Consider the following 17,480-nt stretch of genomic DNA (forward strand, 5'->3'; position numbering starts at 1 on the left):
CTCACACAATTGTATTAAGTGACTAGAATTGATACTAAAAACCCAACCCTAAAAGGTTTTTCAGCGAGGCAGGCCTGAAAAGCAGAGTTTATTTATCTTCTTGAAGCTTATTTGCTATTAGGAAATTATTTTTCTATCATTGAAGTCTCAAATGCTCGTGGTCTTAGTAACAGCGATGGTTTAATAGTAAATAAATACAGTATTTTAATAATGCTGCAGTGCTGTAACATTTGCAAAACCAAGTAAAATGGTGTGTAAAATGAGCTCTACTTTAAATGCTAAAAAAGTCATGTCATTTACATCTTAACTGTGAGCAGTAAAAATAAACTGACACACCTTAGAATAGATTAATTTGAAATTTTGGTTTATTTTATTGCTTAAATATAGATTGCACAGTGTGTTCTTACATTTATTGAAACTGGTTCATTACATACAGTACAGAATATATGACCATCAGAACAACAGACAAATTAGCCCTACTCTGATTTTGGATAACAGGCTATTTTTACCTTTTGAAATTACCACAGATTTAATTTACCTTAAAGTGACCCACTACAAAAGCTATATTTTTTTTCAAAATGACATAATGGTAAAGAGAACCCAAAGCAACAGCTGGAATACACTTAAACAGCTGGGTACCACTTTATAACCATTATGACAGTGCTCAAAGTGTTGCAGATAAAACAGGACCAGTTTGCATAAGGAGCTTTTAAAGTTCTGCAACTTGTCTGAAGAACATAAAGAGAGAAGTGAAACGCAGCAGCTTCATACTGTACAACAAACAGCATTCTTAATTCTTTTGGTTTCATTCATTAGCTACATATACCAATAGCTACCAAACCAATACATTTTACAGTCTCACCCATATCCCATATGTCTAGAAAGGCCAAAGTGAACCAACTACCAACTTAGAGACTCCCTGAATTTCCAGAAAGGAAGAAATTAAATATCACGTGAACACGCAGGGTGTTACAAGCTCTTCATTCCCTGCACAACACCTGCACAACACCTGCATTTGCCAAACAAAGCTCATTTCAACACTGGAAACATGAAAACCTACCATCAGCATCACTGAAAAATACTTCATAAAAAGAACAGAAAATGAAATGCTGAATCTAGTTATTTTCACATGCAGCATTCATGCAACAGAATCCAATCACAGAAACAATCCTGTATTTACAGCACAGTCTTCATACTGCACAAGTGCAAACTGAAGTACATTCTTTATTTCTTAGACTCCTTATTTTCTTTTTGTACAAAAGTGCAGAGTGATATTCTTAAAAAATGACAGCGTGGAGAAGTGTTTTACACTGTATCCCTAGGTTAGATTTACTGTTTAAAAAAATTACACTCTTTATATAGACCAAAAAGCTATTAGTCTTACCTTAAAAAAAACCAAACAAAAACCAAAAAACCAACAACAAAAAAAGGTGAAAACTAAAGGCTAGAGTCCTATTTATGTGTAGACTGTGGTCTGATCAGGCTGATACGCTGCAGCAGTAAAAATCGCAACGGAATGCTGTAGATAAGGGGCTGTTTCGTCATCCACTAACAGCTGTGATTGCACTGTTAAACTGAAAAGAAGGTCTCAATTACCTTTTGAGCTTTGTGAATGCCTTCTGAAAGTCTCAGCATGTCATCTCATAGGTTTAAGTAGCTGATATTTCTCTGATGTTATGTCACATCAGACTTTTAAAAGTAGCCCAGCAGAATACTGGACTACAGTTCAAGAAAGTTAAAATCTTTCTTACAGTGGGTTTGCAAATGCTTCAAACAGTCAGCAAATTAGCTGGGCTGATAACCCTTCGGATGGAAGAGTTATGCAATCAAAGATTAATTTAGGTTGGGACTTCTGAAAGTCATCTAAACCAAGCTCCTGCTCAAAGCAGGGCTAACTGAAGTCAGATCACTTTGTTCACGGCCTGATCACTGTTCGTGCAAACCACTGGCTAAATTAAATGTCTACATTTATTATAGATTTTTGAGAGCATTCATTCATGTTTGTGCTGCTTCAGCCAGATTCAGAGAGATTAAGGGATTTCAAACTTACTATTCGTGCCATCAATGAATGCTGTTTTTCTTTTTTTGCCTGCAGAATTTACTGAGTCATAAAGACAGCTTTGGCAATTATCATCAAAAGTCAGTGATTTCCTGTATCAGTTTTACTTTATTTACATTTGAATAGTATGCTCAGATACATAAACCTATGAAAGTTACCTTAAAGGTTTGAGAAATGAAACAAAAACAAACACAGAGATGCATCTCTAAAAATGCTTTTGCTTGAAAATATATGTAATAAGTTCTTGATCTTTAAATGGTTTCATTTAGTTTTCTTTCAATTTCTAAAATATGACTAAAAAGCTGTAATAAACTACAGAGAAATGCCTCATAGAATATATTTATAATTTCATTAATTATTATTTAAAATGCCCTCAGTTTATTTTCTGCTATACTAAATATATCTCTCAAGTATTATACTAAAGCAGACAGTAAAATACTACTATGTTTTCAAAAGTACAGTCTGTAAACCATACACCTTAAGACATGAAAAATATTGCACAATTTCCTGCTTTGAGAGGAGATTTCTCCTCGCTTATGCAAAGCATTCAACTTTTAGCAAGAAACACAGGACATACACTGGGCATATTTATCTAAAAAGCATGTTATGTGATGCATCCAAAAAATACTTAACAAGTGTCCATTAATTCACTCATTGTACTTGAACACATGTAAGGTTTTTTTTCCATATATTCCAAACCAAACAAGTTGACTAGCTATGACAGTAGGAACAAAAGGGAGCTAAGGTAGTGCTCCACTGGTTACATTTAATGAGATGAAGCAAGGCAAAAGCATTCTAGTTAGACATAGAATTGAGGTGGAGATGAGAAAAAAACCAACCAACCAATAAAAAAAAAAAAAAAAAAAAAAAAGATTTAACAGGTTCTTCAGTTACAGTATCGCCAATTAAAGGAATGTGCAGCAACACAAATTCCTAGAGTAACTGAAATATTCACCTGTATGGCAAGACAACTTTAATATCTGACTTTTACATGTACTCAAATATGAAAACGAAATCAACGTGATCTATGAAAAACCTAACTTACAATATATTACAGAAGGAAACAATTCAAGACAATCTCATGAATTTGGCTAAAGTAAATCTGTATTTGGCTCATGTCCATCATTATATTACTTAGTTTAGATACAGTAAACAATAAAATTTGAAAACTCATCTTGTTCTTTCTATTGTACTCTATTCTAAATAATGTCCAGCAGACTTCAGAAGACACTTAATACACACAAAGATCTGGAAACTTCATCTCATAGACTGGAACAGAATGGTAATGAGCATGTCCAGCAGTAATGGTCATCGTTCCTGAGGGGCTAGGCGGAGGACTGTGTGAGAAGCACAATCAATATATGTAATTTATAATTATATGGATTGCTTTGTTATAATTTTACACACTAACAGCTGAGAAACAAGAATAAACTATCCCCCCACCCCCAAACAACAGTATTTTATTCTAGTCTTGAAATTCTAATGAAATTACCAAGCCCTGGGGAGTTTTGTATTCTTGTCTATATCATCAATTTCACTGATGTTACAGAACTATCCAAATGCATTTTATTGCTAATAAATACTATTTATTCTGCACAATGGATGTGCACAACTCTGTAATAATGTCATGTACTATTCTGGGTGCTCAGTATCTAATTACATTCTCAAACAGATGCAGCAGTGGGAAAACAACAGCATTCTGCAACACTACTGATAGACACAGAAATACTGTAAGACACTATGACATGGTTTCTGGAGAGTCTCCACTATCAAAAAGATTCAAAATAGGAAGAAAATCAAAGTGATGAAGAGTACTCTTTTTCAGTGTACTGGTTTTGGCTGGGAATAATTTTTTTTACATTAGCTGGTCTGGGACTGTGTTGTAGATTTGTGCTGGGAACAGTGTTGATAACACAGGGATGTTTTTGTTATTGCTGAGCAGAGCTTACACAGAGCCAAGGCCTTTTTTGCTTCTCACGCTACTGTGCCAGTGTGAGTGCTCGAAGTGGGCAAGGAGTTGGGAGAGGACACAGATGGAACAGGTGACCCCAACTGACCCATGGGATATCCCAGACCATGTGGTGTCATGCTCACCAATAGGAACTTTAAGGAAAGAAGTAGGATAGGAAGGACATTCAGAGTGATGGCATTTGTCTTCCCAATAAGCCCTGATTTCCTGGAGATGGCTAAACACCTGCCCATCCACGGGAAGTGAATGAATTTCTTGTTTTGCTTTGCTGGCATGTGGGACTTTTGCTTTACCTATTAAGCTGTTCTTATCTCAACCCATGGATTTTCCCACTTTTACCCTTCCAATTCTCCTCCATATCCCACTGAGGAGGGGTAAGCCAGTGGTTATGTGAGGCTGAAACGCCTACCAGGGTTCAACCACAGCACACAGTTAAGGCCATTATTTTCTCCCTATTAGATGTGCTTAAGAACACCATGACATAACCAACTGAAAGTAACCACAATTGCTTTATAACTCATTTTTCACTCATGATGACACTCTTCCTACATAAAGCCTTACCGAATGGTGAGTTCCAGTATCTGTGCAAGTCTGTCATGAAGCAAGTTTGCCTAGGGAAGAAAAATTAAAATTGAATTATTAACTCCTATATATTGAGCTGAGCTCCCAATGAATGTGCCAGATCATACTCAGTGAGTGTGTTCTGCGTTGCCAGATGCAAATCTAGGCAGCAATTCCTGTCCCAGTTTCTCACTGCTGAAAGGATTCTGAGCCTTTAGGATGCATTTGAGATTGAGTGAGCCTGTCCTGGAGTGCCAGGAAATTCTGCTGTTGCAGAATTAGGTTAACAAACCTGAAATACATTTACTTGTTCAAAATATATAATGGGGTAAATACTGCTCCAGTTATCCCAGAATGAAAGAGGAATGGATTATGAATGTGGATTTCAAAGATAGCAAGGAAAACACTAAGGTGAAGAGTATATGAGATATCCATTCCTTTCCAAATGGTCTAGGAACAACCAGAAGCACACTCTAAATTACTGGAATCTCCCAACACTGATAACAGTGGAGACAAAACAAAGAACTGAACTTCTTCAGAAGTAACAGCAGCAGTGACACAACATAAATCACCTGCAGCCAGCCCATCCCCATTAATGCCTACATCAATATCTTCAGTGCTGCATAACATTTTCCAGAAACTCACTTTGGTTTCACACTGGGCTGCGATTTCTTCAAATGGCGCTTTTTGGAACTTTTCAATCACCAGACGCCTCTTTTCCTTTTCCTGTTCTTCGAGTCCATTGTTATCTTAAAAGAATAATAAAAAAATAGAGACAAATGCAATCTTTGCCTATCAAGTGTAAGAGATATAAACCTTCCTTTATGCACTGCAGAAAAAGCACTGTGCTTGAAGTGATGCACCCATTCTCAGGTGAGCTGTCATCTGGCATTGCTTCTAAAGCGAAATGCAGGTAAAATTTCAGGGAGCTGGTCTGAGGACCCAGTTTTGCCCCTTTCTTACTAAGTGCTTTAATTATGAGTACATCTAGACTCCCTTTTGCTTTATTGCCTGGAATCAAGACTGCACTTGAGTGCACACAGGTTCAGACTCAAGAGAAAAGAGGGAAGTATCCTGCCCTCAGTATCATGCTGACAGGTGGCCAGAATTTTCTATTAGAATTTGAGAAAAGCGAGTTCAACCTCCATAGGCTGAGTGAACTTACAAGCAGCTGGAACTTTCTTTTAAAAAATCTGAGTGGTTTTGAAGTCCACAACGTGTACCTTAAAATCTGTTTTCTGAATGCACTGAAGACCTTAAAATCTTAATACATAAAAAATATTTAAGTTGCTTTATAAATAATCACTCAATACAACTTGCAAATCTCATATTATTTATGGCTTGGCCTGTAAGGCAAATTTAATAGATGTTAGGCTTTTCTACATGCTTTTCATTCAGTCCCATTAACTTCAGAAAAATGAATTCACTAACATTATCAAGGTATCATTTCAGAAATTCAGAAATAAATAACTGAAATTTTAAATAAATTTACTAACTTAAGAGAAACAAATGTAATAATTTCACTCTGTTATTCTGGCCACTCCTTTTTCTCTAGCAATTCCACAGTAATTGAGAACTATTCTGCATAAACACAATTGTAATAAATCTTACCAATGGCTTTCTTCAAAGCTTCAAACGTGATTTCTTCAGTATTGTCAATCTAAACACAAAGAAACAAAACTCTTAATCATCACATATAACATAAGTTTCTAAAAAATAAGGAATGCGAAAAATACAGAAGGCCAAAATGGCCAGGGCTTTTCTGCCTTACAAGTCTCTAATAGCTTTATCTGGAGTTCCTGTGACAGACAACAGATCACTAATTCACATTTTTATAGCCACTGCACATAGTGATGAAATTTTTATCAAACGAGCTGAAGTAAAACTTTCCAAATTCTAGTCAAGATGCTCTATAGCAACTGTACTTTGGAAAAGGACTTGAATTTTGGCAGAACACTCCTTTGGGTCAGCAATAGGCTGTAGTGTTTCTATACTGTAAAGTTTAAGTACTGGGTTCTTAAACAACTGCTGTGAATAACAGCAATAACAGCAACTGCTTCCTGAGACTCGTTGAGTTACCAACAATGTGATGCTAAAATGAGAGGTGGCAGTGGAGGGGAGAGTGGAAAATGGTTATTGCTTTAGTCTAACTTCGTACCATTATGGGTGCCAAATAATTTGGTGCTTATGTCATAAACACGGGAGTTAAAGGGCTCTTTGTAACAAGCTATGTCTGATGCACTGAGAAAATCTGTTCATCTAGTGATATGAATACCCATTTGCTGCAGATCTACTTCATTAGGAACTGCTTGGGGCTGCAAAATTACCAAAGATGCACAAATACTTCTCTGAAGAGCTCCAGCTCATGGATCCTTGTGTTTCAATTCATTACAGAGCTGGACTTTCTGTAGAGTTTCTATACCAGTAAATATATTTACAGTGAAACCACTGTGATGATAGTAGGGGAGAATGCTTAGGTGGCAGAACAGTGTTCACCTGAATATAACATGGTTCCTTGGCTTGAACTGCTTCATTTTAATCCTTCAAACATGTAAATAGGCAGTGTTTTTATTTTATCTTTCCTTATAAACACTAACTGTTTAGAATGGTCTAATATGATTTAAGATAAGAGATCTGCAAGGTACCAGAAAGTTACTTCATCCAATTCAGAAGACTCTGAATTCTTTCAGTTTTCTAATTGATTGGCTTGAGCTATCATAGAGGGAAAAGCCAGCAGAAGTAGCTGTTACCTTTTTATTTAAGTGTTATTTCAGGAGATGGAGCTGTAAATGATACTTTTCTATCATTTTACTACATGAGCACTGTATTCTCTACCTCTGAATATTTAAAAGATTTATTAATAAACAGTGAAACACCCTTTGTGTCAAATATTTGTGGCTATGGCTAGAGATCTAGAGTATTCAGGTTCTGAAGTAATCACCTTTTGGTGAATTAATCATTAATTCTAAAATTTCCATTAATTAAGTAGGTAATCCTCTCAATCCTAAAGCTTTATGTTCCTTTTTTTTTTTGCAGTTTAGTTCTGCTGACAGTTATGGATTGTTGTATTTACTAATCTAGAATGCAAGACAACCAGATTTCATACATAGCTATGAAAGTGCAGTCAGCAAACTGGAAAATATTGGTTTTTCATTTGCCTTGTAAACAAACATGATAAAGCAATAAGGGAGGAATACTTTACTTTCTGTGTTTCTGATTAATATAATTCTTCTTTTTAAGAGGTAAGAAAGTAATTAATTATCCAAGACACTGGACCACATTAAGCCCACATTAAATTGAGAACCCATAAAAAGATTTTGATTTATCTACAATCACTTCAAAAAAGTCTATATATCAATGCTTGATATAGTATCAGCATAATAATTTGAAATCTGAAATGGAAGCTTCATTCATTTAATTCTAGTTTCAAGAGAGTTTTCAATCATATATAACTACATATAATACACAATCATAAAATGAATACTAATGTCAAACACCCCCAATCCTGCAAGGAGCATTTCCTTTCTTCAGAAGGCTAGAGATCTGATTGTCTCCCTTATTTTTCAAACACTTTTTTCTTCTTTCTCATGAACTTTTATCTGCATCCTTGCTAAAGCACAAAAGTGAACACAAAATATCATCTGAGGAACCCTCAGCACAAAGCAGAAATTAATAATAATAATCATGCAAAACATAGATCACTTCTGTCTAAAATGAAGCTTGCTCCTTTGCAATAGCTTAATATTGCATTTTTAACTAGCACTCAGCTTGGCTAAGTCCACATATTCTGCCTCATGCCTTTAGGCAGTTTGTGCTTGAAGGTGCCAAAGGTAAGAATCATCTGTACTTCATCTGAGGTACAAACACCTCAATTTCAACTAATCTCCACTGCAGCCAGCAGAAATCTGGTTAATAAAAATCAGCAGAACCTTGAAAAAGATTCAGCAGAAGTAGAAATTTATTTTAAGAAATACTCCAAATGAAGTGTCAAAAGATGTGGGGTAATTTTAATTATACGGCAGTCTTCCTAAGGGATAATTAGCATTTGCTCCTGTACCCTATATATGAACTTTTTGTTACTACTTTATCCTTTCTGTGACTTCAAAGTGCTGCTCTGGAAGGGAGCAGTGATGCTGTAACTCCGTGGTGCACAGAGCCTGACCAGTCTCCACCTGTCCCTCTCAGAGACACCAGGTCAACCACCAGTCTTATATCTCTCTGGTCTTACATCTTTCAGCCCCATGTGGATGAACAAGTTTGTCAAACACTTCAAATAATGCAGGAATACAGGTTCAGGAATTTACTGGATGCCTCAAAAGCAGATAGAATATTTGATCATAAAATATCAGTTGTTCAGTGTGTAAATGGATTGCTACCCCATATTCTGCAGCACTATCTGTAAAAAACTACAGTGATAAAATACTTGACATTTTTATACAGCAAGACCAGCACCAGTGTCTTTGACAACACACTTCTGCAAACACAACTTAAAAATCAACTCCTTGAAGTATTTACATAGCTAGAATAATCAGATACTAGACTTTCTGGGAAAACTTCACTTGCATTCCCCCTCTCCCTCCAAGATGCTGCTTTAAAATATTCTAGGATTCTCATACCTTGTCCTCTGTGTTGTTGCCAGGCAGAATATCCACCTGAAGAGACACTGTGTCCACAATGCTTTTCCTCCTGGAGAGTCTGTCCTCATCTAGAAGAAAAAAAACTTCTCTCACTTCTTGTGTAACACTTGAAAACCTGATCAATCAAATTTCTACCCATGAGATGCAAATTTGCTTCCATATGCCTATTTAACCCACGATCATCTATTTTATTATTTGAATTGTTGTAAAATGATCAGTTACAGCTCTAAATTACTAAATATGAAAGAAAATAACTTTTTTATTGTTCCTTTCCCCTCCCATCCCAGATCTTGCCAACTTTCCCCTGAAAGCCCAGAATTTTAAAAAATGAGATGAGCTCTTATTGAAATGCACAATAAATAACATAGCACATGATGATATATAGCTGTAGAGTTCTTTACAAAAGTCTGAACTTATTTTCTTGATTTTGAAATTTAAATATTAAGGTCTTAATCTGAAGGTATTGTGAAACAGAAAAGGGCTTCTTGGAAGATGACTCATTAACAGAAGAAATAGATTTCTGAATGGAAATGAACAACAATCCTTCCTTATTTCTTGTTGCTACAAGTACCATATTCAGCGAGTCTAAAAATCTACTGGGTGAAAAAAATTCTCTCCATTTCACACTTCCTACAAAGATTTTAGTGGGTCCAGCTAGCCTAAAAAGTTGTCAGAGTAAGACCAACTGTGCTGATACTAAAAGGAGCACAACAATTTCATTAATGCATAAGCAGATTATGATTGAACCATCCATCAGTTGATGGATTTTCCTTCTGAGACTGCATTCCTGAAGCAGTGCAGCAATAATCTTTTCTCATTTTTAACATTTAATGTATTAACATAAGATTTTAATAAACAGTAAAAATGCATTTTAAGACATGTCATGAGGATCCTTTGACAAACAGACTTGAGAGGTCTGACTTTTGTGTATCTCATTTACAAAACCATGAATTGCAATGACATGTTTTAAATTTTAGCCAAGATCAAGCCATTTGGACCTGGCTACTATTATTTGATGACAGTTAAAAGCACCTAGAGGCAGTTGATACTAAGATTAGGAGAAGGATTTAAAATTCCTCCACCACAAGGTAATTTATATTGGTTCTTCTGCAAGCTTTGCTTAAACCACTTCTAGCAAAGTGCTTTTACTGTGCAAATATTGAGCATGAACAAACAGAATTCATTCCAGCAGAGCTGAACATCCTTAGCTTTTAAAATCAAGAAATAACTTTCAGAAGTTGAATAAATGAAATGTCATTTTAAGATCAAGAGGCAGTGAAAGAACAAGATTAGTGGAAAACACCTGAATTCTAGCTATATTTGCCAGGTTCTCAGAGATCCTGAGCATTTGAAGTGGCATTCTGAAGGATTTACCTAATTTTTTAATCCCTGATGGCTCGCTGGTACATGACCCAATATATACTGAGTCTGAGGAAAGCACCTCAGCCCTCAAAAGAAAACACAAGACAAAACTACATCTCTGCTGCCATCTTGCTGCTCTCTATATAACTGCCACACAAACACCACAAGATTCATTTTTGCAGCTACTTTGGATAGAAATCATTTTTGTAATGGATGCTTCACTGTACTCAACTGAGAAAAATACCCATTTGTCTCTAATTTCAACATATGAAGTAGGTAAAAAATGGTGAAAGTTTCCATTTTTTCTGTTATATGATACAAAGCTCATCTCCAAATGCAAAGGAGCCCAGAGGCACAAGGACAGCCCCAACACCCAGTGCCCCAGCCCCTGACAGGCCTGTCCCAGGAGCCCTGGCTCCATGGGCTGAGGGGTGGCACCCACACCATGGAGCAAGGGGAGCAGCTCTCTGCATCCACCTCACTGGCTGATGACTTTTCACAAGGGCATGCAGGAACAGGACAGGGGGAATGGCTTTGAAGTAAAAGAGGGTACATTTAGATTGGGTATTAGGAATAAATTCTTTACTGTGAGGGTGGTGAAGCACTGAACAGGTTGCCCAAAGAAACTGGGTCTGCCCCAGCCCTGGAAGTGTTCAAGGCCAGGTTGGATGGGGCTTTGAGCAACCTGGTCTAGGGGAAGATGTCCCTGCCCACAGCAGGGGGTTTGGAACTAGATGATCATCAAGGTCCCTCTTTTCCTGGGTGAGGAACTCTATTCTTTGTGCACTCATATGCAGGGGGGTCTGAGCACAGTAACTGGAGTCAGACCACAGGTCAGAGGCCTGGTGGGTCTGGAGCAAACAAAGGTGCACAGCATGATGATTCCCATGTGATCCTGAGGGAGCATCAAGCTGGACCAGCAGGCGAGTAGGCCAAGTGGTCTGGGAGCAGGGGGGGCAGGATCGTGTGTGTCTGGCTCTGTGTGTCCCTAAGGGGAAGGCCTCCGGAGAGACCAGGAGGCCCAGGTCAGCTGTCAGGAAGACCATGGAGCCTGGGGGGTTGACTGGGATCCATGGACATGCACATGGGCATCACAGTGTGCAAGGGGGATCTGTACCAGCAGCTGGACCGGGGCTGTGGGACTCGAAGGACTCACATGCTCAGGTGCCAGTGACTGGGGAGACTGGGAACCAGGAGACAGCTGGTGGGTAGGCAGTGTCTAAGCCCAGTCCTGGTGGGATGCACACAGCCACTGGGATGCAGACAGAACATGTGCACATACACATGTTCTGCTAACAGACCTTTATCCTGAGCAGCCAGTGAGTAACATGACTCTTCATTCTTTGAACAACTGAGAGCTTCTTCCAACTTTCTACAAGTTCTTGCGATGTCACTCAAAGAGGTAATTAGTACCATCACAAAAATGATACCTCTAGCCCTACTGCCTGCTCAGGTAAAGAAAATAGGAAGCTACCACTGTAGAGTTTCAAATCAAGGGTAAACACAAAGGTAAACCTCACAGCTGTTAACATTGCTACAGGTATATCAACAAAGATATAAACAAAAAAAAGCATAAGGAAACACTAAATACACCAAGTACAACACAATTTCTGGCCTAAAGATCTAAAGGCCTTCTAAAAGCATTTTTTGACTGTGCACATCCTACAGAGACATCACAAGCAGCAGGACAGCAGGCTGACCTACGACTCATTTTTACCTTTTGACTTGTGTTTGCATTTATGAGGTTTTTTGCCTGATGGAAATAGAGCTGAATTAAAAAATATATATGTACGGACAAAAAAAATGATTAAAAGTACATTTAAATATCAGTTTTCTCCCTCCCCCAAGTAAGGAAGAGAAAAAGGCAGATAAAATATTTGCAGATATGAATGTCTTTCAAACTGACAAGAAATATCAAAACATGAAACAAAGACAGGATGACAAAATTATGTCTACAAGCCATTGTTAAGCATCGTGTCACTGATACTTGGAAATACCAGAAATAATCAGGATGAAATATTTACTGGCTTTTTGGGTTCAACCTTGGATTTCACAGGAACATACAAAAATGGATTCCTTTTTTACTAAGATTAACGATTTCTTTTGAAACACCACATTCTAGCATTGTAATATTAATAGCAGAATTGAAACATTAAAAGCTTAGGAATTGCAAAATATCCATTTGTTCCTGATTTAGTTATATGAAAACCTTGGAAGCTCAATATTCCACAGGATTAATGATTTTATTAGCTATGGTAACAGACAAGAAGCAAGTTTTGATTACTGCTCTTTACAAAAAATTTACAGGAAACCCCAAACCCATCTGACTCACATATGTTAAGATTTAGGATTAAATATGGCAATTTCTCATCACCTGCAGAGGCAGTTAATCATATACATGCTGCAAGACTCACTTAATCTTGCTGTCAGAACTTTCATGTCTTCCTCTGTGTAGGAATGCATTTTCAGCAAAGTATCCAAGAAAACCCTAACAAGGTCATTTGGGCACAAATACACCTCGGTTTCTAGAAGAGGCTTAACATAAATCTCAAACCAGGCTATCTACCTCATTCCATTCTCATTCACTCAAAGCCAGTAACATTTCCTTACTTGCTGGCTACCTCTTCTGCCAATACTAAAATATAACATTAACTGCTTTTCTGGATGCCAGAAGAAGTAATCTGTCAAGGATAGGAACATTATCCTTTCCAGAAGAAGACAACCAGTAACAGAAAACACAGACACTGTAGCTGTGTCAGAACACATCACTAGTGTGCCTGCTAGCATTTGGGACAAACCCACTTGTGCTGTCTGGAGAACTCAATTCCTCCCACAGCAGCTATCCAAAAAAGATACTCAGGAGCAGGCAGCTTTGTCTCTGTATCAGACTGCAGGAGCGATAGATCTGGCATTCACTGTCCCTTTGTACTATGGTTCTCTTTTATGTGTGAGCTACAGAACAGAGAAATCACATTTTTCTGCTAGGTACTTTAAAAAGGTCTGTGCTTTAGACTGGGGTGACCCACAGTCTGTTTACAATAGCAACTGGTTACATAGAGCCACAAAACACACATTGTTAAGAAAACAAATTCTTCAAACAATTTTTTGAGTAAGTTGCTCAATTGGCTCTTGAAAATATATTAAAAGCCAAAAGCACATAATATCACATACTAGCTAGTCCTCCACATACTGTTCACACAGCCTGCGTAGCTGGAACTCCCACAAACCTTCCTCAGGCATTTCTACTGTTACCTGACACTAAGCTTGCATAGGTATCTAATGGAGGAAAACATCCCATTCTTGACTAAATTAACATGTACTCATTTAGAATTTATCTAAGGCAAATAACTCAGCACAAGACCATATGGCAAAAGCATGGAATATCTTTCATTCAGTGTTTACATAAAAAGAATAAAGTATTCTGGCTTGTATATTCTCAAATTAACACAAGTAGTCTTTTGAAAGTAAAGACTTCATTAAAAAGAGTCAAAATAGGTTCAAAGCTTTTCTGCCCTCTTCCTTTAATGTAAAAGAAATAAAAATTGAAAGGACAAATAGTTAAAACATTTTATAGTTTCACAGAATAGCTAAAGAGAAAAACACCCCATCCTCAGTAGACAAAATGATCTGATTAGGTTTTTTGGCCAAGCAGTCACATTGCATTCCATTGCCACAGAAAACATTAAAAAAGTACTCTTAATAACTGGTACTTAATGGTGTTGCTACCAATCACCACTTACCTGTTACCTGGGGTACATATGGAACTGACAATCTTTCCACACTGTATCCACTGCCTCCTAATGATTCTGCAATCTTGTTCGTCAGGAAAAATAAATCTTTTTCATGCTTCTCTAAGGATTTTGGAAGACTGTCAAAATATATATTTGAAGTTATTTGTTGGTTACAGAAAATATTCCTCCAATGTCTGTGAGCAACCAATGGTAATGACTTGATGGAAATGAAGCTTTTTAGGAATGAAGTTTTTTAGGAATGAATATACATCCAAAATTAGTTTATTCAACACCTCTGGATTATTTTAAATTACCTTAACACTTATTGCCTATCTGAAACATGTTCCTCACCTATTCTGCTAATTTTGAGAGAAAATGGTCTCTGTTAAATAAAAAAAAAAACCTGCAGAGCAATAGTAATATTAATAGTAATAATTAATTACTAGCAACAGTAATATTTGCCAGCAGTGCATGCTTGTGGCAAAAAAGACCGAGGTATCCTGGGCTGCCTCCTGTATCCTGGCTGACAGGAAGAGCACTGTCAGCAGGTTAAGGGAGACCCTGCCCCTCTACTCAGCTCTGGTAAGGTCACACCTGGACTATCGAGTCAGGTGCTGCACTCACCAGGGAAGGTGAGGCATGGATTTACTTTAGGGAGTCCAACAAAGGGCCACTAAAGTGGATTAAAAGGGACTGGAGTATCTCTCCAATGAAGACAGACAAAGAGAGCTGGGACAGTTCAGCTTGGAGAACAGAAGGTGGATCTTATCAATGTGTATGACTACCTTAAGGGAGAGAGGGGTGGAAAGGTCACTGTCTTGTCAGTGCTGCTCTGTGACAGAGCCAGAGGCAGTGGCACCAACTGAAACACAGAAGGTTCTGGCTGAACATCAGGAAACAGTTCTTTCCTGTGAGGGTGACCAAGCATTGGCACAGGTTATCCAGAGGGGTTGTGGAGTCTCTATCCCTGGAGATATTCCAAAGCCACGTGAATGAGGTCCTGCACAGTTTGCTCTTGGTGGCCCTGCTTGAGCAGGGACCAGATGACCTCCAGAGATGCCTTCCAGCCTCACCTATTCTGTGATTCAGTGAAAATGCATCTGGTTGTGTTAGCATGCACACCAAGCATCATATTGTGAGGGTGTAAGTGCCTCTGATTACAATAAAAAAGTCCAAAACCTACATTTTCTTTTTCCTATACATGCATATGCTTTCAATATTTGGGTTTCTTCTGCTTACCCTATACACTACTAAACTCCTAAATTATTTTTCACATACGTAACATATTTCAGTGATGTCTAAATTTTAACAACAAAAGAGGTACTTCACTGCCCACTAATTGACATTTGGTATCTCCTTACTCGCATTTGTCTTTGAAAATTGTTTCTGGGAGAAAATAAGATGCTTCCACACTTCTGGTTTCAATGACCTGAAAAAAACACAAGACAAATAGTACAAATGGAGTAGTTCCATAGTACAAATGGAGTAGTTCCATAGCTGTTTTTTCCCATAACTAACCCTCACTAACATCTACCTCAGCACAAATGAGATCTTTAGAATTTCTTTTAACCAGAGAAAGAGACTGTGGCATTCACCCATTTGGATGAAAAACTTGGTTCTCACAGTCTTGTACATGTCAGTACTTTTCCACGCAAGCCAGTGAGGGTGTAAAGTCTTATACCAGATGAAGATTTAGCCCATTATATATGGCACTATAAACAAAGTAAAAATGCTACACTTTGAGAGAAGACTATTCTGTTTATAATTTTAACAGTCAGTAAGTAATGCCATCAGAGACTGAAGAACAAGAGCAACGTCAGTGGACACAAATATGGGGGTACATCATAAGTAATTACATGACACAAATTATCTACCCATTTTACAGTAGAATGTGTACTGTCATAAATGACTTGAATTATTTAATTATGTGTTACCTTGCTGACATGCTGACAAAAGGCAGGAACTGCAATCATCTGACTCAGAAAGTTTAGATAGGCTGCAACCAATGCCATGACACCACAACGATTGAACATTGGCAGATTATCCTCGTTGATGATGGCAATGTCCTGAAATATAAGGGATAGCATTATGCTTTCCAAAGTTAACAGCCTGTCCTGAATATATGGAAGACAAAATTATTAGTAGTAACACTACCTGACATATGATGACTATCTGCTACTACTTAGCATTTGATACCTCTCATCTTAAAATTCTAGTCTTTTAGCTCATTCCTGAATTACAAATATATTGATCTGAAGTTGCAAAGCCTAAAAGATTCAACCATTATGAAGAGATATAAATTTACTCAACTCAAAATTCTGTTTCTCAGAAAGGAAGTACAGATTAATAACTGGTAATCTCTTGTACTTACCACCACCTGATCAAAACATTTTTTCAGGAAAATTAGAAATAGCAGTTTAATCACAAAAATCACTTGTGTGAGTCACAGATACGGCACCGTAAAGGGAATTATTTAATCCTTATTAGCATTTCTATGTTTATTCAGACTGCATTATTTTTGCTCTAGTAAAACTCAAAATGTCATTTTCATCAAGTAAGGATTTGGTTCAGTGACATATTTTATAATTAAGGATGCACACTGCATTTCAGAAGTTTCATAATACAGATGAACATTTGGGAACAAGATTAATAACAAAGAGAACTGGGAATACAGGGCCTGATTTCATCAAATTTCCAGGGCACATGTTAGCACTCTTTTATTTTTTGTTTAATGCTTTGATTTCAACACAGAAAAACTTAGTAGGTTTGACAGTTTCCCTGAAGACTGTATGCAAGTATGAGATAATGTATGATTTTTTTAATGAAATAAGGAATAAAACCTATCAACACACTAACAGAATTTTACTCTAAGGTGAGATTAAATAGCTTGGTTTGACAAATATTCCTAAACAATCAATTACACAAAAGCTTTCATCCAAGGTGAGGACAGTCCATACATTTTATACAGAACACTGATGCACAATAACAGGTTGTAAGAACACCTTTTCACTCTGCTAATGAATATCAGTGATTCTAGGAAACGTTTCAACAAATTTCCACATCTGCTACTTTTCCTGACCAGCACATACTGTAGAAATTTGTTACAAAACTGATTAGTTGAAGCTTCCCCTTTAATAAGTGGCACATACAAAGTGCACTTC

At 37.3% G+C, this 17,480-nt stretch overlaps 1 protein-coding gene across 10 annotated transcripts in view; it reads right to left on the reverse strand.

Annotated features, from left to right (window-relative positions):
* Positions 1–347: 347 nt before the first annotated feature.
* EFR3A (EFR3 homolog A) overlaps positions 348–17,480 on the reverse strand; it is a 77,633-nt gene continuing 60,500 nt past the window's right edge. For 8 of the 10 annotated variants that reach the window (XM_050329239.1, XM_050329269.1, XM_050329259.1 and 5 more), the window contains 8 exons: positions 16,254–16,385; positions 15,681–15,748; positions 14,329–14,456; positions 9,206–9,294; positions 6,201–6,249; positions 5,235–5,338; positions 4,590–4,639; positions 348–1,574 (listed from right to left, as the gene is read on the reverse strand). In XM_050329239.1, the coding sequence (XP_050185196.1) occupies positions 1,457–1,574; positions 4,590–4,639; positions 5,235–5,338; positions 6,201–6,249; positions 9,206–9,294; positions 14,329–14,456; positions 15,681–15,748; positions 16,254–16,385 (738 nt within the window). In that variant the 3' untranslated portion in view covers positions 348–1,456. Of the gene's footprint in view, positions 3,397–4,589; positions 4,640–5,234; positions 5,339–6,200; positions 6,250–9,205; positions 9,295–14,328; positions 14,457–15,680; positions 15,749–16,253; positions 16,386–17,480 lie in introns of all 10 variants that reach the window. The other 2 variants (XM_050329230.1, XM_050329221.1) reach the window with 2 other exon arrangements.

Source organism: Myiozetetes cayanensis, unplaced genomic scaffold, assembly GCF_022539395.1.
Source record: "Myiozetetes cayanensis isolate MyiCay16 unplaced genomic scaffold, myiCay2020 scf1, whole genome shotgun sequence".
Taxonomy (NCBI): domain Eukaryota; kingdom Metazoa; phylum Chordata; class Aves; order Passeriformes; family Tyrannidae; genus Myiozetetes; species Myiozetetes cayanensis.